Source organism: Bubalus bubalis, chromosome 20 (genome assembly GCF_019923935.1).
Source record: "Bubalus bubalis isolate 160015118507 breed Murrah chromosome 20, NDDB_SH_1, whole genome shotgun sequence".
In the NCBI taxonomy this organism is placed as follows: Eukaryota; Metazoa; Chordata; class Mammalia; order Artiodactyla; family Bovidae; genus Bubalus; species Bubalus bubalis.
Window position 1 is genome coordinate 2,543,717 of NC_059176.1, and position 27,173 is coordinate 2,570,889.

The window sequence follows — 27,173 nt, forward strand, 5'->3', positions numbered from 1 at the left end:
ACTCTTCAAAATGCTACCTCTTAAAAGACATTCCTCCAAGTCCCAATCATTTCCTCCCTCCTCCAGAGTTCCATCCCTGTCCTGTGTGAAGTGGGCACAGGGGTCCTGGTGGCTGAGTGGTAAAGAACCCACCTGCCAATGCTGGGGACTTGGGTTCAATCCCTGGTCTGGGAAGATGCCACATGGCAAGGAGTACTAAGACCATGCTCCAGAACTCCTGAGCCCACATGCTGCCAGTTAGTGAAGCCTGTGCACCAGAGCCCACTTGGCACTAGAGAAAGAGCACGTGCAGCAATGAAGACCAACTGCAGCCATTAAGTAAATCTTAAAGTAGGGCCAAATTTGGAGCAAGTTTGAGTGCAGGCCAGTACAGGCAGGGTGCAAGGTTGGCATTGGAAGCACTGATTCTGAAACTACAGTATTCTGGCCATCTGATGTGAAGAGCTGACTCAATGTAGAAGACCCTGATGGTGGGAATGACTGAAGGTCAAAGAGGGCGGCAAAGAACGAGATGGTTGAATGCCATCACCAATTTCAATGGATGTGAATTTGAGCAAACTTGGGATAGTGAAGCACAGGAAAGCCCAATGTGCTACAGCCCAGAGTGTTGCAGAGTTGGACATAACATAGCAACTGAACAACAAAGAACTGGCTATCTGATTTCTGAAGACCTCTTTATTGGGCTGGGGCTAGAATATAGAACTCTGCACTTGAGCTCCCAACCTCCTATGAACAAAGGGCTCAAAAGGACAAATTCTGGAGGCTGTGCACTCGTCACCGTAACAACTTCAGCAAGTCTTTAAGAGGTGTCATTTGTGGAATGGTCTATACAGAGTACTGGGGATACAGAAGACGTAAGCCTAACTCAATTTAGGAAACATGAAACACAAACCACTCAACAGTTAGAGAGAGGCAGAGGTTCAAGTGCTATACTGTTCCTGGTACTGAGAGCACTCTGAAGCTATGGAATGGTCAGGTACAGCTTAAATCTGTAAAACCACCAAAACTGACAATGCAGAAACTGGACAAACTTCGGCATTTGGGGGCTACTCTTGGAATATTGGCAGGTCAGAGCAATTGAGAGTTCCTTGGATAAGGTTTGCATGGTAACAAAAATTTAAACCCTTAAGAGTTTGGTTTCATTAAAAGTAAAATTTACTTAAAATTTAAGTAGATTCCAACAGAATCTTGTTTGGGTTTTAAACATGTTATCTAAGCCCTACAAGACACAGCAGCCAGACTAGTTGAGTGACCACAGGGTAATACATCTCAGATACCACAAAGATTGAGCTAACACACCAAGTGTAGAAGGCTCGTCCACACCAGTACCCTTTGTTGATTTTCTCCACTCTTGGGAAGGCCAGCTTTTAAGTTATGTCCAGTCAAAGGCTTAGTGCATTAGAGTAAACAGTGGGAAGCAATCCTAACACAGCTGAACGTAGAACACACCAGATTTCAGAGAACACCACTTCTCTCTCAAACCTTTAGGACCCCACATAGCACCTTACAAGTTCATTAACCTCAGAATTTTAGAAACATTCCTTTCTTAACTAAAGAGAAATGCTATACCCAGTTATTTAACTACATACTTGACCCACCTAAAGTCACTAATCGACTAAGAAATCAGATGAAGGCAGATTTTTTCAGTTTCTAATCAATTTGAGATACAGATTAGGAACACAAGATCTAAGGAAAGCCATTGTAATTAGCAACATGGGTTTTCTGAGTAGGGACACAACGGAACAAAGAAACATCCAACACAAATTTGAAGCAACAGCTACCAAAAGGGAGTTTTCAATTCTCCAACTTTATAAACAAAAATTCAGGTTAACATTAAAGCAGAGACAAAAATAATTTTAACATTGTTTTAATCAAATAACAGCTGTTTGAAACAGGAAATTTTAAGACAGTTGAATAGAGCAAAGTGAAAGATCACTCTATCAGGATAGCTGCTATGAATAAATTCCTTACTATGTGGATTTGAATCCCATTTTAAGTTTGGCACTAGACTGAACACTGGTCTAAGCCAAAATTTTCTCTTTAGTGTTTTAGAAGCCCTGAACATTTTCCTTCAGATTTAAGGGGGGCAGGGGGGAGGAGGAAAAAAGGGGAAAAACCCTTCTATAACAGAATCTCAAAAAAAACCCTTCTATAACAGAACCTCATTAGCTTGATAATGGGTATCCTGAATGCAACTTGGTACTCCCCAAAATTTCAGAAAATGGCAAGAAATTTAACACCTAGGTAAGATGTGAATTTACAAAAGCCTCTTATCTTTGGTGTGACAAAGCACATTCCTTCCACATAGACATATGACTCTCCTTCAATCTCAACAAAATCTATTAAAAAAAAAAAATAAAGGCAGCTGGAGACCACTTTGTATCTCCCAGTGAGAATGCCAGTGTTTTTCCTTAAACTATCAAGCTAACAAGGTTTCATTATACCAGATTGTATAATTTCAATGTGAAAAAAACTTACATACGTTTGTTAACATCTTGTAATTTATGAGATGGATCACAAAGAGATGAATGATGTAAGCCAGTGTTCTAAACAAAGTTCACTCCATGCATTTGATTCCCACACTGTATTTTCTGTGTAAATTTGTACCTTCAAGACTTCTAAGATATACTCATAAACCCTTCTATTAAGTGAGTTTAGATCAGCAAACTGGGCAAGCAATTCCCCAACGATGTTATTCCCAAATCTAAAGCCCACAATGGGCTGGGTCAGGCCCTCGTTGCCATCACCAGTCTTCTTGGGTATCTCACTATATTCAGTATGAAATAAAAACACACCAAGTCTTACACCAAAATATAGGTTATGACTTAGAAACATGCTTTTAGCTTTTTTTCTTTTAAATAACACATTTTTGGGGGGCTGTAGCAGGGAGTTTGAGACACAGTTAATACTTATTTTGGCAAGATAGCAACAAAAACCGAAAAAGCATAAGTTATGTATCCAAATGCAAAAATAAAAGAACCATAGTATTCAGGGAAAAATTCACACTAAACAAAAGATACAGTATGTCTTAAGTATTCTGAAACTGTAATTTGAATCAAGAGTAAATGCTGAGAAGTTAACGCTCAGTTTTTGCTTGAGATTAATTGCATCTTTTCCTGTTTCCCTCAAATAAAATCATAGAGCTTATTAGTATTTAATCACTCCCCCAAATTTCCATTTTCTCAGTATAAAGCAACAGCTACATACACATAATAAAATGCTTTTATGTTAATGTAATAATTCCCCTGGCTCATCCAACGTGCAATGCATACGACTTCAAGACTACAATTTGGGGCAAGTATAGACTTTTAAAAAACAAACACAATTCAAGTTTCAAAACCTGCTCTTAAGTTTATAGGACACTCAGGTCATTTTCGCTTCTTGGTGAGATAAAGGTGCTGCACTGTCACTTGATCATCTGTCCACCTCGGCACGGGAAGGACATACATCGTCAGATGCCAATTTCAGGGACCAGAGTAAGACTTAAAAAGCACTATGTATTTCCTAATGACTGAGTAAGGTATTTATAAGTTTATGTTCACATTCTGCTAAAGGACCTCTTTAAAAAAGTCTCGGCACCTAATATCTAACAGGCTCCAACAATCCTATCAGGTTAAATGATGGTGCAACATTTTTCAAGGAGCCAATTATTTCAGCTTACTTAAGTCATTCAGAGTCAAAAATCTGAAGAATGACCAAAATCAAATCTTTATTTTTTAGAACTGTATAAATGTGATCCAAATGTGTCCACCACTAATTTTTCAAAAAGAAACATGCTATAAATAAGCAAACTATACCTGCTCACTGATATGTGTATGGACTCCCTAGATGTCTTGTTGGGTTTAAATACAGACCACTCACAGCAATACATTTTTAGTAGAAAAGTGTAGCATGATGTTAAGCCATTTTAGCTTTTGCACATTCATGTTGCACTTCTGGCCAATGATGCAAAAAGATTCTCAGCATTACACTGTTAAGCTGGGCTGCACCCACCCCTTTAAATGGCATCAATATCAATGTCATCATCTTTGTTGTCAGACTTTACAGCTTCAACTTTCGGTACACTGGCAGTCTTTGAATACACCACCTGGTAAAACAGAAGATTTTTCATTGTAAACTTTTATCCCAATAAAACTGCTCATAAAAACAATAGTCAGTGGTCAACAAAGGAGAAAAACTACCTAGAAACAGCCATTTGTTCATGAAAAATTTTGAATTTATGCAAAAACTAAGTTAACACTCTGCATTTATAGACCCCTATATAACTGAGGTGAAACAAAACCCTCCCTTTGAGAACCCACACAGTATTTATTTGACATCATGATGTCTAGGGGTAGGAGAGATTTCTAGCACCTTTTCTATTAATGTGATTCCCTTCCTAATTATGTTGAATTTGCAACTATCCAATACTGGCATTTTATAATTCTCAAACACTTACCACTAACATGGTATTTAACAATTTCCCCAGTGTTTACCTCAATATTCTCATCTTCATCATCATCTTCAGCACCAGAAGATTCTTCCTCTGCTTCCTTCAACCATTTTATAAAAGGTTCCGCTTTGACACGAATCTCTTTGGCAAGCTCTTTTGAGACATATTTCTTAGAGGTCTAAAAAACGTTTAGTAAAATTTTTAGTTCAAACAACTTAACAGTTAACTTGAGTTATACATAATTGTACCCATCCTTTGAGGAGACTGGAACACATATTAATCTCAAACTCTCAACAGATTAAACGTATTCAGCAAAGAGCAAAAGATTTTCTTTGGTCGTTACTAGAAGCTACCATGGTGGGGATCACCCTACAGATTATACCAGTCAAGCAAGTAGAGACTAAGTGTTAGAAAACTTTTTCCAAAAAAGCCCCAATCCTTCTAATCTTTAAGAGCTCATCAATATATTCCCCACCTTTTCCGACCAGCTAATGATGACCTCTTCCTCCAAAAGGTCTGCATCATACATCTCCTTCAAGATATGTGGAATCTTGGAAATGAGCTGAGCTTGATGCATTGCTACCACACACTCCAAACCATGAAGAAGGTACCGCTGAGCTTTTTTGTTGTTGTGACAAAACTGCAAATAGATATTCTTGGCGTTAACAAGCTTTCTTAGATGTGACGGCCCTATAACAGTAAGAAGTCAATGCTTAAAGATTTCTAATTTACTTCACGTATACGGGACCACATGTAGCATTTTCCAGATACTCTCATGCTTGTTAAGGTAGGTCAGTTATTTCCATTTTTTCAGGATGACAGAATAAACAGGAGGTTAAAATGATGTTTCCAAGGTCACACATCTGCACATCTCACTATGAACATAGAACAATTTGCTTACTCGTAAGAAATGGCGCCTATATTTCTTAATTTGTTCTCTAATTTTCTCATTAAAAAGAACTTCAGTCAAAACAAGAGGGCCCATGGCTTTTACATCCAGTCTTTCTGCTTCAGCTACAATCTCTTTATCAGATGAGTCAATAATACCTTCTTCTTTCTTTTTCTGCAAATAAAAGGAAGCACGTTAAAAAGAAAACAAAAGCAGCAATTCAGTGAGATGGAGGGACTCTCATTCTTATCCCCAGGGACTTCCCTGGTAGCTCAGATGGTAAAGAATCTGCCTGCAATGCAGGATCCTGCACATGGGTTCAATCCCTGGGTTGGGAAGATCCCCTGGAGAAGTAAACGGTTACCCACTCAGGCCTGGACAATTCCACAGACAAAAGTCCAGAAGGCTGCAGTCCATGGAGTCACAAAAGAGTTGCACACGACTGAGTGACTAAGCACAGCACCATAGTCCCTGCTCTGATGAACCTTTCCCTTACCTAACTGAAGATTCTACAACTTCTAAATAATACACACCTGCCAAAAACAGTGCCTGGAACCACCCTCAAAAATTTTTTGAACAAACAGCTTAAGGTAATAAATATCTAGCAAAAGCTCAAGGCTAGGTAGAAGCTGACTTACTGATCAACAAAATGTTTTTACCTTAACAAAATCAAACAGGATATTGACCCGCTCTTCAACAGTCCTTTCCAAATCATCACTGAGGGTTAAAACTTTTGCATGGTCACTGATTTCATCCATTCTGCGCCTTTGAGCTTCCTCTGTTGTATCCTCCCCCCAGTCGTCATCCTCCTCTTCTTCCTGTTTTTAATAACAAAAATGCTTGGCCAAAAAGAGACCTTAAAAGTGTTTAAAAAAAAAAAAAAAAAAAATCCAGATTTCTAGTGAAATTATCATTTTCTCACTAAATTTCTATTTACTTTTAATCAACCAGTAAGCACCTGGAACCCAATGTACTGGTGCATTGTTCACAGAAAAGCAGTTTGTTTCTGCCCACCTCAACCAAAGGTCACATTTTACACCATTTTAGTGTCCACCACCCCTCAAACCTTGCAACTCACCACAGCATGTGGAGGAGGACTGATCTCATTTGGTGGTGGGGGGGGTGTCTCACTGCTGGAAACGGAGCCATTTTCCTTGTCTTTGCCCTTTCTATTTTTCTTTTCCTTTTCTTTTTTTCCTGTACTGTCACTATTCTCTACACAGATAAAAAGGAAACAAAGTTTAGTACCATGAGTTACATTACACCTTATTGCCACCATTAACATTTAAAACCCTCCCCTCAGAAAACCACAGAAAATGCTACCTATAATTCTAAAAGGGTTCATAAATCAAATTCATTCACTGTGTTTCATAGGTAAGCGACTAAGTCTAAGAAAGAAAAGCCAGTAAATATCACAGGTATTAGCTGTTTTAGTAAAATTAAGAGTTGGACACCACGTAGCGACTGAACAATGAAATAAAGACCACAAGGTGACACCTCAGTGGATCAAGTAAAGTTAAAAGTTAGCACTCATGACCCTCTCTTTCCACTCCTCATAAACTGATAAACAAGGGTATTCTCAACTATGCTTCAGCCAAAAACTAGAACAGTGTTTAAGTCTATATAACGGCTAGTCTCACAGAAAAGAGAACAGCGGAATAGGTTAGACTTTCTTGCTATAGCAAGCTCAAATTGTGTCAGACAATTTTGGTTATCTGCCACAGAGTGTTGCTTGCATGCTCTAAAGCCACTTCGGCCTACCGAGCCAAGGCCCTCATGTACAAATGAGTATTCCAGAAGCAGTCCGTGGGGTTGCAAAGAGTCCGACTCAACTAGCGACTGAACAATTCCAGAGGTAGATCTTTTACTATGACCCTATCACAATTTGTCCAATATTTCATACATCCTAAGGTGTCTTAAAAATTGAGGATATGATTGAGTTTAATGGTAGCCTGTACTTGACCTTTAATAGTACATACAACAGCAGGTTTATTAAACAGTTGACCTTTGAACGTAAGTTGAAACCACACAGATCCACTTACATGGAGTTTTTCTCCCCCAATAACTACATACTACAGTACTACACTATTCACTGTTGGTTGATCCTTGTATACACAGGGCTGACCTTATTGTTATAAGCAAACTTTCACTTGCACGGGTGTTCAAGGGTTAACCTTATTCTATATAGCGGTAAAGACACTTCCACAGTTTTCAATAACCAGTTGCTTTACGTTAAGGTTTTAGAAGTTCATCACAAGCACTTACCAGGTGGGTTTTTGAGAATGAATGTGCAGAGTTTATGATGTGTGTCAAGCATGCCTCGATAGCCACAGGCTTTACAAGAATTACCTATTGTTTGCTTCTTTGGATTGACATGCTGTCAAAAAAGAAAAAAATGTCACCCATTAACACATGATGAAAATTCAAAAACAAAGTGTGAAACTAACCATCAAAAGCCACCTAAACACAGTTTAACATCAAAAGAATTTTTTTTAACATAAGGTCAGTATGGAAACATCAATAAAATTTGAGGTTTTGCAATTTATGTAAGTCTGCTCTGCCTTCTTGGAAACATGATTTGGTGACATCACAGAAATACAGTTTTTCTCCCATTGACAAGAACCTCAAAGGCACTCACCAGATCTGTTTCAGGATTCTCACACTCAGGACAGAGAACAAATTTTTTAATGAATCCATCCAACATGTCTTGCAGCTTATTCGCCTCATGAGATCCATTGACAATGTAACGGTCATTCTTAACATCAAACTGGGTCTGTGCTCCCAGCTCACAACCAAAATATTTGGTGGGATCTATTTGGGGGGGGAAAATTTATTACAGTTAACTAATCTTTGGATGAGTGCTGAGTCACTCAAGTCATGTCCGACTTTTTTTGACCCCATGGACTGTAGCCTACAAGGGTCCTCTGTCCATGGGATTTCCCAGGCAAGAATACTACAATGGGTTGCCATTTCCTACTCTAGGACTCTTTGGCTACTCACCCTCATTTATAGAATTATCACTCTTTTTAAATGGACAAGATTAAAAAAGTGTTGCCCTGGTAATTTTATATACTAATACCATCAATCTGTTCTAAATCCAAGTTTCCACTTAACTCAAAAGCGAACTCAATTCAGGCAAGATTTGCAGACCGAGAGCATCACAATTATGTCAATAAAATGCCTTCTCAGACGCCTTTTAAGAGGCGTTACTTACACGTTGGAGGCCGATTAAGCGCTTTCGCTACGTCAACCATGTTGACTATAACTGTCTTGATTCCATTTCCTTTGCCCTCAACCTAAAGGAAGTAAAAATTTTAATTTTGCATTGTCCACACTGGGAGAAGCAACCTTTAATAATCCATGAAAAAGGCATAGGACTTGCTACTAAAATGAAGATTTAGTATTACCTTGGCAATCAGACGGGGCATCTTGTAGCGATAGAACTGGTCTGACACGCTGCGGTTGACGTTGACAGACATTTTGGCTTATTAGTGACTTTATCAATAAGATGAAGAGATCTTTGATTGCAATTTTTTGGTATCCTCTGTCTGGAGAAGAAGGGATGACATAAACGACTGCAAGAGTTCTCGGTCTCTGACATGAAAAATTCTTCGCCGCTGAGGCTGTAAGCGTCTTGCTTGTAGGCTATGTTTCCCCAATACAGGTACCAATGGCTGCGCAACAGCTCTGCAAGAGAAACAAGCCGACCCCCACGTTCAGCAACTGCTGCAACGAAACCCCTCCCTGTCCGTTCTGTATAATTACGCCTACTTCCCCCACGTTAAAAACATGAGTTTATGTACAAAGAACAGCTACTAGTCTCATGTAACACAGGACAGCTGTAGCAACAAAAAGCCTTCATTTTGACGAAGATGTGACTTTGGTCGGTGCCTGTCTGAAACAAGACAAATTACGCTGCATCAGCTTTTCATCAGACCAGTCATCACGTCGACGGCTTGCTTCCGTGGGTTGGCCGTATTTTAACCGAAGGACCAACCCAGACCTACCCTCCCCCCACCAACCCAGACTGTGGTACCCACAAACTTCTCAGACACATCATCACTCCAGGACGGCAGGCTGTGGAGCTGTTCTTCGAGGTCGAAGCCTTTGGCGGCGAGCGCTTACTTCAGAGCCACACTTCGGTAACTACGCCCGCGGAGCATGATCTCGCCGGACTGGCGCGCGGGGAGTGTGGCCCCCTTCCCCTTCTCCACGCAAACACCCCGGCCCCCTTCGCGCCCGCCCCCAGCTGTCAGGGCTGATCCGGCGGCCCCCGCAAGGCGAGCGCGGCGCCGGCGCGACATCGCCAGCTTCCACGCCAGCTCCGCCATGTGCGCCGCCCGGGGCTCTCTGCGCGGACGCAGGGCCGCCTCTCCGCCGGGGGAAGCGAAACCGGCCGAGGGGCGCCGGCCCCGCCCCGCCCCGCCGCGGCGATGACTCATAAATGCAGCAATTAGGCCTGAGTCAGCCCCGGGCGGCGGCGGCGGGGCCGCGCGGCGCGCTCCCGGGAGGCCGGGGCGGGGGAGAGCGGGGTGCGGCGAGGAGGAGGGGACGCGGAGGCCGGCCCCGCCGCCCGCCGAACTGCGCCACACACTCACACGCGCGCGCGCGCTCACACACACACACTCACACGCGCGCGCGCGGGTCACGCGGCGCGCCGCCATCTTGTGCGGCCGCCATCTCCCCACCGGCCCGAGCCCGCCCGCTCGCCGACTCACCGTTTTCGTCAAATAAAGACATAAACCCAACGCTGCTCGCCCGGGACTGGGATGAAGTGAGGCGCGCGAACCCGAGTCCGAGGAGCGACGGCGGAGGCGGCGGAGGCAGCGCAGCGAGCAGCGGCCGGGCCAGGCGCCGCCGAGCAGCGGGGAGGGGCTGTCCCAGCGACGTCCGGGGTCCACACCCTTCAGCGCCCGGGGCCTGGCGACCTGGCGCGGAGAGACGGCGCAGTGAGCTGCGGGCGACGGGGCGCCTTCCCCGCCAGCCAGCGGCCCGCGGGGGTCGAGGGGGCGGGGAAGACGGGGGAGGGGGCGCGGGGCTATCGCCCCTCCACCGGACTCACCTCTGGAATGTTCTCGCTCTGACTGAACAACGCCGCCGCCGCGCTCAAGCTACCCTCGGCCCCAGCGCCCGCCCCCCGCGCCAAGCCGCACAGCCCATTGGCTGGCGGTCCGCCCGAGCTCGCTCGTCATTGGCCTGCATGCCGCGTCTGTCGCGTTTTTCCCCGCCCTTTCTGCTTCCTGAGGCTCCACTCGCCGCCTCCGCCCGCCCCCAGCCCCGCGTCCCGGCTTCCTTCTCTCGCTCTCCCCGCCCCCGCTTTTCCCAGAGGCCTTTGCGGTCTCGCGAGAGTGGGCGGGCCTCGGCGGCGGAGATCCTCCGCTACACTGCGCTTTGTCGGTTTGGGCGCCGGGGAAGATGGCGGTTGGTCCTCCCCCTCCCCCGCTGGCTGCGTTGCGGCTCCCGAGGCCGCGTTCCCTCAGGTGTTCCCGAGATGGGTGCGGGAACTCTCGGGGGCTCCTCTCTGTCCCTTCTTTCCCGGGGACCCTCGTCCTCCAGTCTTAAGAAAGAAGTTGCTTTTCTTCCACAGTTCCCTAGGCCTGGGCAGAGGGCGAAGCTTGGAGGGTCTGGGTCTTTCGTCCCACGTGCCGCCTTTTATCCTCCGAAGCTCAGGTGTGCGTAGTCGCGGCGATCGTGATTCAACCGTCCGCCTCGCCCTTTCCCCGGCGCCCGGTCTGCAGGCCAACCTTGACTGGTGTCTCTTGTCCACATGTTTTCTAAAGGGGAAAACATGAAAGTAATTCTTAACCCCTGGACCTCCTGGAAGTGATCTTGGCGTGGGGAATGTCTCCACGTTCTCGTGCTCTACCATCACTGCTCAAAATAAGCCTCACATCACCTTACCGTTCGTGGAATCATCCCCCCCAGTGTTGCCGAATTGTGACCTCCTTGCTGGGCAAAGCAGAGATCAGAGATGAAAGTGGGTGTACTAATGAGGTTCCAGTTCCAGTGTATTCACTTGCAAACGATTACAGTTTACCAGGAGCTTCTCAAATTTTAGTTTTGGTGATTACAGAAACTCTCTCAGTCTTTCAGATACTTTTATTTTGTGTAAAATTTCGGTTGCGACTGTAAAAATGCAGAGTCCACCTTGAAATGTGAAAACATACTTGATTATAATAGAGTAAGAGCCAAATAACCGAGCGGTTGAAGCAGTGTCCTGGGCAGCTGTGTGGTTTCCCGGATCTGGATGAAGTAGCAGTGTTGCTGAGGACAGGGTGAGTTGGATAAGGGGCTGACCTTTGATTTACACCATTCAAATTTGCAAGGTTAGGATTGAAAAATGTTGATTTTTAAAATCAAAGTTCAAGATTACTCTTGCAAGGTTTTATAAGCTTTATAAATCATTTAAAACCAGACAGGGTCAGTGGGAAAAATAAATAAAAGGGAGAGAATAAATAAAATGGATGATCCAGAATTGAGAGAAGTGATCTGTCCCTTGCTGCAGGGGCTTATATTACAATCACACGGTGTATACTTTGGTACATAATTGTTAAACCAAATGCATAATGCTTTATGGATACCAGGGTTCCGGTCACACAAACTGGATAGATATATCCAGACATGCTTCTCTGGTTCACGCTGAGGCATGACTTAGCAGTATTGAAACTTTGGAGTTTTTGCATGACTGCACACAAATGACATTATTTTAAAAACTAGTTTATGAGCATGAAACTAGTCTGAGGCTAGAGGCCTGCTTCCTTCAAGAGTTTTTTAATAACTAAATACAAAGTGATCACTTTTTTTGAATCATGTTTGATGGCCCCGTATTTTATTTCATTGAAGTTTGTACTAATTTTAATTTTTAGTACATGTGTCATTCATTGTATCTAATCATGGACAATTTTTAAAAATCTCAAACATACCATTTGTTGAATGTTTTTCATAACCTAGAATTTTCTAAGTCCTTTGAATACACTATTTCACTTACTTCTTTGCCTCTGAGGAGTCTTTATTCCCATTTTACAAATGAGCAAACTGAAGCTTACTGGAAAAAATTAAGCAGCTTGCCCTAGATATATTAGTAAGTGGTAGAGCTAGAACCAGATCTGTCTGATCCCAGGGCCTGTTCTCTTCACCATTACCCACACAGCCTCTCCAGATGAATATAACCATTCACAGGAGGGAGTGTTGTTATGCACATTTACATGTGAGGAAAGAGACTCGGGAAGATTGTTTCCTCAAGTCACCTGTCTAGTAAATAGTGCACAGTGTTTGAACTCCAGCTTGACGCCAAGCTCATTGCACAATTCCATCTGCCATTTCTTGGTCTCCGCCTCATTTGGCTGCATTATTTCCCCCAACCAGGCGCTCACAGCTTACTAAATAAGGGTACTAGGTGCTTAGGAAATCCCTGTCGAATGAGTGCCTGAACTATGCATTTAAGGGAATGTCCTGGGCAAACATGATTAGCTACTGAAAAGGTAAATTATTAACTTGGCCTTATGATTGCTTAGTTTTTGGTGTCTGTGAGTCTGTTTGGCATGAATTAAGCAAGACCAAGTCTGTATGCCCTGGGAACCTTGTGCTGAGCTGAGGGCCACTGAAGGGATCAAGGCATTGCCCTCTATGATGGGTTTCTAAGACATCCCTCTCTCAGCTCTCTCTACCCTCTAGCATACTTTGAAAGCTGAGCATTATTAGCTGTGACTTAAGCTCCTGTCTTCCCTCCTTGAGGATGGGCTACGGGGGGTATGCATCATTCTTTTTCTAGCACAAGTCTGTAAATGTATGCAGGCAGACACTCGAAGCTGCTGGAGGAAACGAGGTTATCTGGGGAGTACAGAGGTAGTGGAGGGCGTTGGCTGTGTTGAGGGCTAGCGTCCTGAGCCGTGTTAATCTGAGGCACCCATGTCAGCAAACATTCCTGGATTACTAGGCAGAGAGGATGAAGGCCCTGCCTACATCTCAGGCCCTGCCAACGGAGACCACATGTCAACAAGCAGGGGCTAATACCTTCCTGGTGGACACCCAAGTGAAGCTTACCCTGCTCTGTGGATTCAGCGACCCTCTGGGCAGGATGTCTCCCTGCCTTTGTGACTGGCCCCACTCCCACCCCAAACCTCTGGCATTCACGGCACTTTATTGTAGTTGCCTGTTCACTTGTCCCTCTTCTTCCTTAGGGTAAGTAACTTGTAGACAGGACAGTTATCCTTGAGGAGAAACAAGGAATCTGAACTTTGGCTGAGGACTAGGGACCTTCAGTTGGGGAAGGGGACAGGTGCCTCTGAGGGAAAGAGGAGGTATCCAGGCCAGGTGTCACTGGGGACTGATAATCCGACCAGAGTCTATCCTGTGTCACTCCTGGGAAAAAAAGGAAAAGTGCGAAGTGGCGTCAGTAGATGACGGGGGAATAAGGGCGATTTGGAAGGCAGGCCCTGCCCTTGGGTTGGTTGTTCCAGTCACACACAGCATCTCCGGATGGGACAGTGACCACTTCTGGTCCCCTCGGGTTCTTCAGGGAAGCAAGGTGTGTGTGTACTGAACTGGACCTTCTCCTCCGAGATTTTAGTGGCAGTGGGCACAGCATTCGATCACGGGGTGCCCTGCAGCTGGCTCTCCTGCTGAGACTCTGGATTCCCATTCTGATTCCTGACATTTGCAAACCTTTGTGAGAGAACGTATGTTTTTTAAAAATGTTTGGTCGCACTGGGTCTTAGTTGTGGCATGTAGGATCTAGTTCCTCAACCAGCGATTGAACCTAGACCCCCTTGCATTGGGAGCGCAGTCTTAGCCACTAGACCACCAGAGAAGTTCCAGTGAGAACATATTCCCATTGCTGCCACACATTGCCTCTCTAGCTGGGAGTCGAGTTGGGAACAGTTTGTCCACGAGCCAGCCAGTGAGCCCCCTGATTGCCGACAGGCTGTGGCCTAGGCCTTGGATTCAAGCCCTAGACCCACGCCCAGGGAAGCACATTCTTTGCTGAGTAAGCTGCCACTTGGAGTAGGCTTCACACTTAGGACTAGTTTTTGAGAGCAAACATCTGTGGTTACCTTCTGGGTTCTGTATTTCTTGAAGGATTCCTATGTTACTTATCTGTGCATGGCCTGTTTTCCTTAAGACAGTGGTTCCCGAGTAGGGGTGAGCTTTAGAATCCTGGGACAGCTCAGAAAAACACAGATCCCTGGGATCAGGTGTGGGTGGGCCCAGAGTTTAGATTTCTACCAGATTCCCAGGTGCTGTGGGAGCTGCTGGCCTCCGGAAACGTTGCCTAAGAGCCACAGGACCATGTGACTTTGGAGTCTGGGTCCCTCTTTTCCCCCACAGCAGAGTCCCAGTAGCTTTCTTCTGAGATGGTCCATGTGCCCTGATTCAGGCAGTCTATCTGTGAATCAAAATAAGTAAAGAACAAAATTGATGCCCCATGACTGCATTGCAGCAGTGGTCACCTGGCCTAGTGGTGGAGTTATGAGACTGGCTGTCCAGAGTCTTTGCCTTATTCTGACCACACCCATTAGAGTTGGGCTGACAGTTCTGATGAGGCTGTATTGCTGCTGAAGCCCTATCGCCTGCTTTCTCTCACTGGGATCCTGACACCTCGGGGAGGTGGCAAGTATGCACGGTACCTCCTCGTGAACGAGAGAGGGTTTGCCTCGTTCTTGGGATCAGGTGTTCTGACTCCCAGCTTTAGGGCTTTTCCCATGTGGTAGGGACTACTCACCCTGCTTGGCGCGTCCAGAGTCACGCAGTTGGCTTCTCCTTTAGTCGGATTCCAGTGGCTCTAGTGCTGTGTTCTTTAGAGGAGGTGGGACCTATGAGTTGATAACGTTTTCTTTATGCCACGCATTTTTCTTTATTTTTTTTTTACTATATGGAAAATTTTAATTCTGTTCAGTAAAAGTCGCCCTGCACAAAATGAACAAAGAAAAACAATGGACTTTTGCAGATTTTAATACATGCACACGCAGACAAAAGAGATAGGAAGGGACTAATATTCAAAACATAACAAAGAATCTTCTACAAATCAATAAAAAAACCCAAACAACCAAATTGAAAAATGAACTAGAGAATACCAACAGCAGATTCACAGAAGAAATCTAAATGGTTAATAAAAATAGAAAATAAACATTCAGTCTTACTAAAGTGGAGCATCCACTTTGCCCATCTGTCAGCAGAATTTTAAAGTCTGGCTTTGTCAGGTGTTGACCAGACCTTGGAAAAGTGCGAACTACTTTTTTTCAGGGAAGCATTTTTATTAATACTTCTTGGAGATGGTATTGATTGTCTCTGACTACAGCTTGAAAAGTGCAAATGACTATAAACCATCAATAGTTGTATAAATTTAATGAACAACATTGGAGATTATTCTGGCAATGACTACTGCAATTCAAAAATTCCACTTCTAGGTATATATTCTAGAAATATAAGGCAAATGTTCATTGCATCATTGTTTCTAAAATTAAAAATGTTCTAAAATATCCATCAATACAGAATAGGATAATTAAATTGAGGTATATGTATGTAATAAAGTACTACATGGCAGTTAATTTACATAATATGAATATGCCTAAATTTCTCAAAAAGTGTAGAATAAAAAAATGCAAGTTATTATATATGCAAAACATTATATGATAAATATATAATGTCTAATTTAAATATAACAGGTATGTAAAGGTAACATCTACGATTGTGGTAGCCCTTGAGATTAAGAAAAAAGGTAACTTACATACTAAAGAAAGATTCAACTGAATCTGTATTGTCTGTGTTTCATGAGTAATGGAAAAGATCTGGAACAAAGACTACAGGATATTGAAATGCGTTAGTTCTATATGGGGATACACTGATGTTTAATGTATCATTCTCTGTAGTTTTCAATATTTTAAAAATATTTGATTCTATTGTGCAAGTACTTGTTAGGTACCAGTTGCATACTCAATACACTGCTAAGCAAAGAAAAATAAAAAGAGAAAAGGTAGTGATAAAAGAAATTTTCACGTATTGAGGTATGGGAAGTCATTCTGGTTTATACACGTTAACTTTGAGTTTTACACTGACTAGAACAGCCTGTATGTGGCCTATCAAACATATATACATTGTACATCTGCTTTAATTGTTAAAGAAAAGGGCATACTGACCAGAAGTAAAGAAGTCCTTGTTAAAAATAAAGATTAAATGCCTCCCTTTCGGGGCCATCCTCCTTTGATAATCAGACTCCCTCCCCAGGTGCCAAGGCCACGCTGACTCGTTGGGTATGTACCAATTTGATTTTTGAAACCTTGAGGGATTATATTCTTGTGTGATGTTCTTTACTCCGACCAGACATAAAACTGTGCTGAAAACCATGTTTCTCCTGAGCAGCTTCTCAAGAGTAATCAGAGTTTGGCTCAAACAAAACACTTTTCTCTACCTATTATAAGTTGTTTATTGATTGTTTTTGTCAAAGTTACTTGGCATAGTTGGCAGGATATCAGAAAAACACACATAATGTCACCCAGACTCTGCTTTGGACCAGCAGTTGGTACCAAGCCTGGGCCTCTTGCACCCCTGCTGCTTCTCAATACCCTTCAGGTGATTCTGTAAGTTGTTCCTGATATCTGGGTTTCCTTGTTTTTTTTTTTTTTTTTGCTCATGCCATACAGCAGGCACGTGTCCAACTCTTGGCGACCCCATGGACTATAGCCTGCCAGGCTCCTCTGTCCATGGAATTTTCCAGGCAAGAATACTGGAGAGAGTGGCCATTTCCTACTCCAGGGGATTTTCCTGTATTTCAACCTGTATCTCTTGTGTCTCCTGCAATGTCAGAGAGATTCTTTACCACTGAGCCACTTTGGAAGCCCTTAAGACTTGCACTTTATAACAAAATGAATCTAAACAAAAGGGGGAGTACTTCCTTGGTAGTCCAGGCTAAGACTCTCTGCTCCCAATGCAGTGGGCCCGGGTTTGATCCTTGGTCAGGGAACTAGATCTCACATGCTGCAACCAGCACCTGGAGCAACGAAACAAATAGGTCAATAAATATTTTTAAAAAGGGGGGGAATTGTGTTTCTAAAGCTTATCAGCACCCGGGCAGGCAGTCATCCATTGGAACTCTGGCTGGCTTCTTCAATTTGTATGGAAAGAATACTTACAAGTACTTTCCTAACCCTAAATAGCCAGGATAAAGCTTTTTTGACATTCCAAAACTGATTTTTGCATGCACAACTAAAGAAAGCTGGCTTGATAAACATCTTTTCAAAATTCTGACCCTGAGAGAACAGAAGTACTCCCAGGAGAAAACAAAATTGTAACACTTATCATGTCCTTGAAATACAAACACAGCAGCATTGCCTGAGACTACAGCCTTAGCTCAATGAGTAGAACCTAAAACCAAAGGGGGAGAAAAGCTAGGGAGGCTTTTTCTCTTTTTAAAAAATTAATTAATTTTTGGCTGCGTTGGGTCTTTGCTGTGTGTGTGCTTTCTCTAGTTGTGCCTGGGGCTACGCTTCGCAGCAACGCGTGGGCTCCTCACTGTGGTGGTTTCTTGTTGCAGAGCACAGGCTCCCAGGTGCATGGGCTCAGCAGTTGTGGTGCATGGGCTTAGTTGCCCTGCGGCATGTGGAATCTTCCCAGATCAGGGTTGGACCCGTGTCCCCTGCATTCCCACCAGGGAAGTCCTGAAGAACTTTTATTTATTTATTTATTTTTTTCTGAAGAACTTTTAAAATTCAAGTAGGAAAACTGTGAGATTTCTGTGTCTATCTAGATGTATGTATGTCTGTGTGTATGTTACGAATGTGATATGTTTCTACCTCTGGATGATATTATCAATATGAATTTGTAAAAGAGCTTTATTTGATTGACTTAAAAGTGACCTCTTACATTGTGTTTAGTTGCTCCGTTGTGTCCAGCTCTCTGCGACCTATGGGTTGTATGTAGCCCGCCAGGCTCCTCTGTCCATGGTATTCTTCAGGCAAGAATACAGGAGTGAGTTGCCATTCCCTTCTCCAGGGGCTCTTCCCGACCCAGGGATCAAACCTGGATCTCCTTCACTGCAGGCAGATTCTTTGCCATCTGAGCCACCAGGGAAGCCCAAGCTCTTACATTGTTCAGCCATAAAAAAAATTAAATAATGCCATTTGCAGCAACATGGGTGGACCTAGAGATTAGTATATTAAGTGAAATAAGTCAGATAAAGACAAATATCATATGATATCACTTATGTGGAATCCAGGAAAAACAACACAAATAAACTTATTTACAGAACTGAAACAGTTTCATAGACATCGAAAACAAACTTTGGTACCAAAAGGGAAACGGGGGAGGGATAAAATTAGGAGTTTGGGATTAGCAGACACACTGCTGTATATAAAACAGATAAACAACAAGATCCTATTGTATAGCACATAAAACTATATTCAATATTTTGTAATAAACCATAATGGAAAATAATCTGAAAAGAATATATAGTGTATCTATAGCTACATACCTATATCTCTGTCTCTATATATGTATGTATCTATCTTTGAATCACTTTCCTGTATACCAGAAACTAACACAGTATTATAAATCTATAATACTTCAATTTTTAACAAGTAAGTACTTGCAAATTAAATATTTCTAAACGTAACATACGGAGAAGGCAATGGCAACCCACTCCAGTGTTCTTGCCTGGAGAATCCCAGGGACGGTGGAGCCTGGTGGGCTGCCGTCTGTGGGGTCGCACAGAGTCAGACACGGCTGAAGCGACTTAGCAGCAGCAGCAGCAGCAAACGTAACATAAAAGTAATCCAAATGCTTAAAGGATCATGTGATCCAGAATTAATCAAGATTAATCTTTAATAAATGGAAACAAGTTTAAGTTGTGGGTTTGATTAATGCAGACATGTCTTTAGGGTCATCGGCATTAAGTATGATACCTTTTATTGTACGCCTGGAGGAGGGCACAGCAACCCACTCCAGTATTCTTGCTTGGCAAATCCCATGGCCAGAGGAGCCTGGCAGGCTAGAGTCCATAGGGTCTCAAAGATTCACATATGACTAAAGAGACTTGGCACAAGTTTGCTGAAAGTCAGTAAGTTCATGTTATCTATGTCACAAAATTTCTCAGCAAGAAAATTAACTTGGTGTGATGATATTTTCACAAGTAATGAAGTAGAGATAAATGAGATAAAAGTTTTAGGTGAACTCTTAAAGAGTGATTATGTTTTATGGTATGTCTAAATGTAGTTTCTCCAGATTTTTGGTAATTTAAAACTCCAGAGTTTTGTTAAATTAGGATAGATGATGGGAATTTTTTTTGATATCCAGATCATTTCCAATTAAGATAAAAATACCAAAACCTTCATTGGTAAACATGTCTAAATCTACCTACTTTGTTGTCTTACAAGAGAAAAAAACTAAAGATATTCAGGTTTATTAGACACATCTCACACCACATAAAAGAGAAATTATGCTATGAGGAAAAGGTATGTTTTTAAAGGTTATGGAGTATATTCTTAGGTTTGCTAATCAGGAAATACTGGTATGACAGAGTCAATTACTTGCTTCCTGATTTTCACTAAAGTTTTTTAAGGTTTAAAAATTAGAATCTATGTAAGTAAAGATACTAAAATAATAAAGTAAGCATTTCAGTTATAAAAAAGTAGTCTATCTAATGTTGACAGAAAATATAAAAAATGAAATATCTTTGTTTAGGAGAAAAAAAAGGAGTATAATTTTGTCCTAGAATGAGTTGTTTCTAGATGGGAAAAAAGGACAAATAAATAATGAATACAAGCAGTGATGTAAGGTTATAGAAAAGAAAACTTGAGAATTTTGTATGTGGTCATAATTGATTAAAATTAGATTGCATTTAATTAGGTAAATAAAATGTGTTATTAAAGGTAAGCTGAAGCAAGACTGCATTTGGTTTTCTCTCTGTTGAGAGAACAAAATTCTCTTACAGTGCCACTCTTGATAACAGATGGTGTGAATCTCCTTGCCTTTACATGATCTGTACTTGCTTTTGAAATCTTTTGTCACTTTGGTTAAGTAAATAAGTATTGTTTCACAGTAACCTATGATCCTATTTGACCAAGTGTTTTGAAGCTTTCTGATATTTTTGACAAACGTCTAGAATATCAAATTCTCATTAAAGTTCTTTTGACCTCCAGCTAACTTTGAGGTGCTTCATAGGGCCCCTGAGTCATCTCAGAAAAATACTAACCTAACTAAGCTTATTTGGTAGATTAAATTACGTAGGAAGCACTGTCAAATAAGACGTACCGTTAAGCTTTCTTTATGTTACGTCTATGTAAGTATACGTATTATACGTATTTTAGAAATTACATGAAATTCCTGGAAATCGTACATGTTCTGACATAAAATGTTATCTGTCATCAAAATTGAGGCTCCCATTAAAGACCTGAACCCGAGTATTTGGGAAATGCCCTCGCTGACTTTCATGCCAAGGCAATGACAACTGACCATAGAGATGATGGCACATGTAGATAAAGTCTGTCCTGCTTCTACAGAAATTTAACCTTTCATTGTCGGACTTCTGCCATCCTGAGGTCCTTAGAACAGTCTGCTCCTAAATCAGAAAAATTAGACGGTAACGATAGCTGTGAGTTGAGCAGCTGGGGCTTCGGGAAACCCAAGACGGCTGCTTGGCTCCTCCTGGCTCCCTGGCAAACACTGCTTTTCATTTGGGGGGTTAAAGCCGTCCTTTGCTGCAAGGCTAATGCCCTCACAGAGACGAATAAGCTGATAGAAATTGTGTTTTCCACTTAGGGTTATGCTTTCCACAATCTCCAGTGATCAAGGCACCCACTTTATTGGGCAAATCATACTAATCTTAACAAAAACCTCATGAACTTCTTAAATTATCGCTGTGACTGTGCTCCTCAGTTATCAGGCAAAGTCAAAACAGTAATGGAGAAACTGGACTCAAGTGGAACAAAAATTAATTACCTTGGATTAAATGAACTGATAAATATGAAATATAAATAAAATTTGTGTGACTTTTTGTCTGAAATATTACTAAATTTTAATCTTCCAGATAAGGGAATCTTTCACTTGAAGCTAATTATGACTTACAGCAATTTGGTAAATTGCACATTTGTAAACAGATTTGAGGGTTTCCCAGGTAGCTTAGTGGTAAAGAATCTGCCTGAAATGCAGGAGACACAGGTTTGATCCCTGGGTTGGGAAGATTCACTGGAGAAGGAAATGGCAACCCACTCCAGTATTCTTGCCTGGGAAATCCCATGGACAGAGGAGACTGGTGGTCTATAGCCCATGGGGTCGCAAAAGAATCAGACATGATTTAGTGACTAAACAAACACACACAGATTGGAAGCATTTATCTTTTCTCTCTACCTGTTGTTTCGTTGCTAAGTCATACACTAGACTTGGTCTATAGAAAGGACTGCTGATTAAACGACCATGACTGCATTCTGTTTGCTGTGTGCTAAGTCACTCAGTCGTGTCTGACTCTTTGCGATTCTATGGACTGTAGCCTGCCAGGCTCCTCTGTCCATGGGATTCTTCAGGCAAGAATACTGGAGTGGGTTGCCGTGTCCTCAACCAGGAGATATTCCTGACCCAGGGATCGAACCCAAGTCTCTTCCGTCTCCTGCATTGGTGGGTGGGTTCTCTACCATTAGCACCATCTAGAAAGACTGACTGCATTCTACTGATGGATTATCTTCTTGATTCTAGGAATGACTTACAAGAAACTCCCATTGACAATGCTGGTCTGATTTGGTTTACTGATGGGTCCTGCTTAAAAGATGAACGAGAATATTCAGTTCAGTTCAGTTGCTCAGTCGTGTCCGACTCTTTGCGACCCCATGAATTGCAGCACGCCAGGCCTCCCTGTCCATCACCAACTCCCGGAGTTCACTCAGACTCACGTCCATCGAGTCAGTGATGCCATCCAGCCATCTCATCCTCTGTCGTCCACTTCTCCCGCCCCCAATCCCTCCCAGCATCAGAGTCTTTTCCAGTGAGTCAACTCTTCTCATGAGGTGGCCAAAGTACTGGAGTTTCAGCTTTAGCATCATTCCTTCCAAAGAAATCCTAGGGCTGATCTCCTTCAGAATGGACTGGTTGGATCTCCTTGCAGTCCAAGGGACTCTCAAGAGTCTTCTCCAACACCACAAGAATATTACCAAGCTGTAAATATAGTAACGTCCAACGTGCACATAATTGAAAACTCTTATTTACCAGAAATGAGGTCAGTAAAATCAGCTGAATTAACTGCTTTAATTCAAGCTTGTCAACTAGCTAAAGACCAGATAGCAACTATTTATACTGATAATTCTTATACATTTGGAGTGGCCCGTGACTTTGGGATATTATGGCAACAATGAAGTTTTTTTACCTCTTCGGGACAACCTACCAAAAAAAAAAATGGTAAACAAGGGCTTCCCTGGTGGCTCAGTGGTAAAGAGTCTGCCCACCAGTGCAGGGGGCATTGTTTGATCCCTGATCTGGGAAGATCCCCCTTGGCACAGGGCAGCTAAGCCTGTGCATCACAACTGTGAGCCTGAGAGCCGCATCTGCTGAGCCCACGTGCCACAACCACTGAAGACTGCCCTAGAGCCCGTGCTCGGCAACGAGAAAAGCACCACGATGCGAAGCCCTTGCGCTGCTGCTGGAGAGTAGCCCCCACTCTCCACTAGAGAAAAGCCTACGCAGCAAGGAAGCCCCAACAGAGCCATGAATCAATGATAATGGGAAACAGCTTGCAAAGTTATTAAATGCTATACAATTACCAAAAGAGTTACCACCTATTAAAGCCCCAGGACATCTGAAATCGAAGGCTATGGAAACTAAAGGAAATCAGCTTGCTGGTACGGCCACCAACAGCAAGCAGCTCTAAATAATCGTTCTGTCCAGCGTTGAGAATGTCCACTGCTCTCTGTCAGCCCTGCTCACTCAGTGAAGGATTTCCTTCTGCAAGCTCAAGAAACTGCCACTGAAGGACAGGAACAGATGTGGTAATAAAAAAGGAGAAATTTTTAACCCTGTCACACAAATATGGTTTGGACCTGAGAGGAAACCTGTTGTGCCTGCTGGAGCCCAATATATACATTCTTTTACTCACTGGGTGCCTGAGAAAATGATTCTGTGGGGAAAACAATATGTTTAGAAGCTTTTTCCCCACAACTGGTTCATAGTGTGTATGCTTGCTGTGATGTGCACCCTATGTATACTCCAGGACAGTCACCTGTGGCCACAGGGCCGCTCTTCCCCCTAAGGGGCCCCGTGACGTAAGGGGCCCGTGACGTAAGGGGCCCGTGACGCATGGCGGCTGCATTCCGTCCAGCTGCCACCATCTCAAGGAAATAAATATATGCTCATAATGATCTTCATGTTTTCACACTGGCTTGACGCTTTTCCATGCAGGAGAGCAATGGCTTTAACAGTAGGTAAATTGCTATTCAGTTCAGTTCAGTTTAGTCGCTCAGTTGTGTCTGACTCTGCGACCCCATGGACTGCAGCATGCCAGGCCTCCCTGTCCATCACCAACTCTTGGAGGAGTTTACCCAAACTCATGTCCATTGAGTCGGTGATGCTATCCAACCATCTCATCCTCTGTCGTCCCCTTCTCCTCCCATCTTCAGTCGTTCCCAGCATCAGGGTCTTTTCAAATGAGTCAGCTCTTCGCATCAGGTGGCCAAAGTACTGGAGTTTCAGCTTCAACATTAGTCCTTCCAATGAACACTCAGGGCTGATCTCCTTTAGGATGGACTAGTTGGATCACCTTGCAGTCCAAGGGACTCTCAAGAGTCTTCTCCAGCACCACAGTTCAAAAGCATCAGTTCTTCAGCGCTCAGCTTTCTTTATAGTCCAGCTCTCACATCCATACATGACTACTGGAAAAACCACAGCCTTGACTAGACAGACCTTTGTTGGCAAAGTAATGTCTCTGCTTTTTAATATGCTGTCATAGGAAAGATAATAATTCCTATTTGGGGAAGTCCTTCTGAATTACACAGTGATTGGGAAACACATTTTACTGCACAAATAATTGAATCTATATGTGACATTTGACCAGTCATGTGGCCTTTTCACTGCGCATATCTTCAGCATTGGTAGAAAGGACTAGTGGCACCATCAAATTGCAATTGGCAAAACTTTCAGAAACAGTTCTTTCACGGCCAAAAGCTCTTCTGCTAGTGCCTCTTGACCTTAGATCTATGCCTTTTGGTGAGCATGAGCCATGTCCTTTTGAAAGAATTAACAGGATGGCCTGTGATTAAATGAGGGAATGTATGGACCAACCTCAGTCCAAGGAGATATATTACATTATTGTCAGGGCCTTATTAAAACACATAAGGAAAATGAAAAATTAGTAGCTAGCCCCTTTCACTGTGAGCTCTTGGAAGATGAAATCCTTAAAGATCATGGATTATCATCTGGAGGTTTTGTTTATTGGAAAAGACATAAAAGATTTGTTTCAGCAACATCAGAAAGGATCTTATCAGTTACTATTTACTAATCCATGTGCTGCCAAACTATTAATAGAAGGCATAGACTCATGGATTCACATCTCTTTTTTTTTTCCTTTAGAATTATTTTATTAAATCATAAATGTACAACAGCTTCTTAACTCTACACACGCACTTACATTTTTTTAAAGGAAAAACGTTATGTCTTATTACACCATGATCCTGGCTAATAGCTTTTCAAAACTTTGAGAAAAATCTTAAAAAAGGTTTCACATGTCACCTGAAACTTACAAATTTAACATTATCAAAGAAGGAATGCTTCTACACTCTTACAAAGACCACTAGAAAGAAACAACGATTAAACAGCTAAGACACTGTCTCAAAGGCATTTTTTTTTTTTTACAATCCTTCCTCCACAGTAAGGTAATGTTATTAAATAATCCAATCCATTCACAAAATGGCTCTCTGCATCTGCTCTGGTGTCTTCTGCCATATCACTGCATATTTATGCATGACTGAGATAAGATTTTCCTTCACATTGTTATTTCGATAACCTGAAGCTGTTCTGTTACCTCTGGGCTCTCATCCTCTCCTATTTATACAGTGAAGCCCATGGCAAATAGGAAGCAGCTCAGTATCTGCTTCTCCCTCCGTAACCCCCACTTCCTCCACTGCCTCCTGGACCACAGTTTCCTCCACCATATGGTCCCCCCATGTTCCTGCTACCACCAAAATTTCCACTCTTCATTGGACCATAGTTAGAAGGTTGTTGGTTATAATTTGCAAAATCATTGTAATTTCCACTCCCGTAATTTCCTCCTCCATAGTTGTCATAACCATCTCTGTAGCCCCCAGCCTGGCTGCCATATCCAGGTCCTCCACCACCATATCCTCCTCTTCCTCCTCCATAACCAGGGCTGCCTCCAAAATTGCCACCTCCAGGTCCCCCTCCATACCCATTATAGCCATCCTCAAATCCACAGCCACTTCCATATCCATCAGATCCCCCTCTAAAGTTACTTCCTGGTCCTGGTCCAAAATTTCCACCACCACCACGAGAATCTCCAAAACCAAAGTTGCCTCCTCTTCCACTTCTAGAACTTTGGACTTGTCTAGACAAAGCCTTTCTTTTCTGCATTATAACCATTGATAGTATTTTTGCAACACAATCTTATCCACAGGATCATGGTCATCAAAAGTAAGCCTCTTTTCTTTCCAGACTGTCTGTCAGTAATTATCTCAATGGTATCAATTTTTCCATATTTCTCAAAGTAATCTCTAAGATGATGCTCCTCAGTATCTTCCTTAATTCCACCAACAAACAGCTTCTTCACAGGTACACGAGCCCCTGGCTTCCCAGATTCCCGTCTTGCAGCAGCACGTTTCAGCTCACTCTCCCGTCAACTGAAGGACGTCTTGCGGCCATGGCTGAATCAACTCCAGCCCTGGAAGAAAAAGTCACAAAACCAAATCCTCTTGATTTTTGCTTGCAGGATTCCTCATTACCACACAATATGTAAGTTTTCCCCATTGCTCGTAGTAGTTCCTCAAACTTTCTTCTGTAGTTTCAAAGCTCAAGCCACCAATAAAGAGTTTACAGAACTGTTGCTTTTCTCTCTCCATCGCGGACTCAGTCGCTTCAGCCCGATTTCCCGCAGCCGCGCGTGATGAGAGAGATCTCCACGGACGAACACGAACCGGACTCGCCCTGGCGCTGTAGAGAGAACTGCCGCTGCTCAAAACAGCACCGAGGGAGCACCTCCACTCCAGACCCGGCGCTGCTGCTGCTGCCCGCGGCTAACTTTAAAAACCTCCTCTTAGAGAGAGCCCTCCTAAACTGTTGGTGGGAATGTAAGTTGGTGCAACTGCTATCAAAAATACTATGAATTCTCCTTAAAAACCTAAAAACAGAGTTGTCATATGATCCAGCAATTCCATTCCTGGGTGTGTATCTGGACAAAACTCTATTTCAAAAAGACACATGTGCCCCTATTTATAATAGCCAAGACGTGGAAGCAACCTAAATGTCTATCAACAGATGAATGGATACGGAAGATACTATATATATATATACTGTTACTTCAGTCGTGTCTGACTGTTTGGACCCTATGGAACATGGCCCTCCAGGCTCCTCTGTCCATGGGATTCTCCAGGAAAGGATACTGGAGTGGGTTGCCTTGCCCTCCTCCTGGAGTTCTTCCCGACCCAGGGATTGAACCCGTGTCTTATGTCTACCTGTTGGCAGGCAGGTTCTTTACCACTAGCATATACACACACACACGTGTTTCTGTTCTGTAAATAAGTTCATTTGTGTCATAGTTTAGATTCCACATATAAGTAATACTAAATGATATTTGTCTTTCTCTTTCTGATTTACTTCACTTAATATATAATAATCTCTAGGTCCATCCATATTGCTGCAAATGGCATTACT

General features: G+C 42.8%; 1 protein-coding gene, 1 non-coding gene and 1 pseudogene across 2 annotated transcripts; all 3 read right to left on the bottom strand.

Moving 5' to 3' along the window:
- Positions 1-1,788: 1,788 nt before the first annotated feature.
- On the bottom strand, positions 1,789-10,526 carry EIF5 (eukaryotic translation initiation factor 5). Its single transcript, XM_025271466.3, has 12 exons — positions 10,384-10,526; positions 10,040-10,249; positions 8,729-9,008; positions 8,536-8,617; positions 7,960-8,132; positions 7,587-7,698; positions 6,400-6,536; positions 5,981-6,139; positions 5,334-5,495; positions 4,908-5,072; positions 4,476-4,610; positions 1,789-4,087 (listed from the first exon to the last, which is right to left on the bottom strand). Exons 3-12 carry the CDS (start codon positions 8,798-8,800, stop codon positions 3,998-4,000), a joined length of 1,287 nt encoding a protein of 428 aa, XP_025127251.2. The 5' UTR covers positions 8,801-9,008; positions 10,040-10,249; positions 10,384-10,526; the 3' UTR covers positions 1,789-3,997.
- On the bottom strand, positions 6,930-7,055 carry LOC112581019. The gene has a single exon (XR_003105468.1). It is a non-coding gene; the product is annotated as a small nucleolar RNA SNORA28 (small nucleolar RNA).
- Positions 10,527-24,843: 14,317 nt separating the features above from the next.
- LOC112580823 lies at positions 24,844-26,415 on the bottom strand (annotated as a pseudogene).
- Between the last annotated feature and the right edge of the window lie 758 nt (positions 26,416-27,173).

Bases quoted from the DNA above. Each gene is read 5' to 3' on its own strand.
- EIF5 (XM_025271466.3), bottom strand. From the start codon at position 8,800: ATGTCTGTCAACGTCAACCGCAGCGTGTCAGACCAGTTCTATCGCTAC. The intron at 8,133-8,535 runs GTAAGTAACGCC...CCCCCCAAATAG, and splicing joins GCTTAATCGGCCTCCAACGT to ATCCCACCAAATATTTTGGT. The intron at 4,088-4,475 runs GTAAACACTGGG...CTGTTTTACCAG, and splicing joins ATGAAGATGAGAATATTGAG to GTGGTGTATTCAAAGACTGC.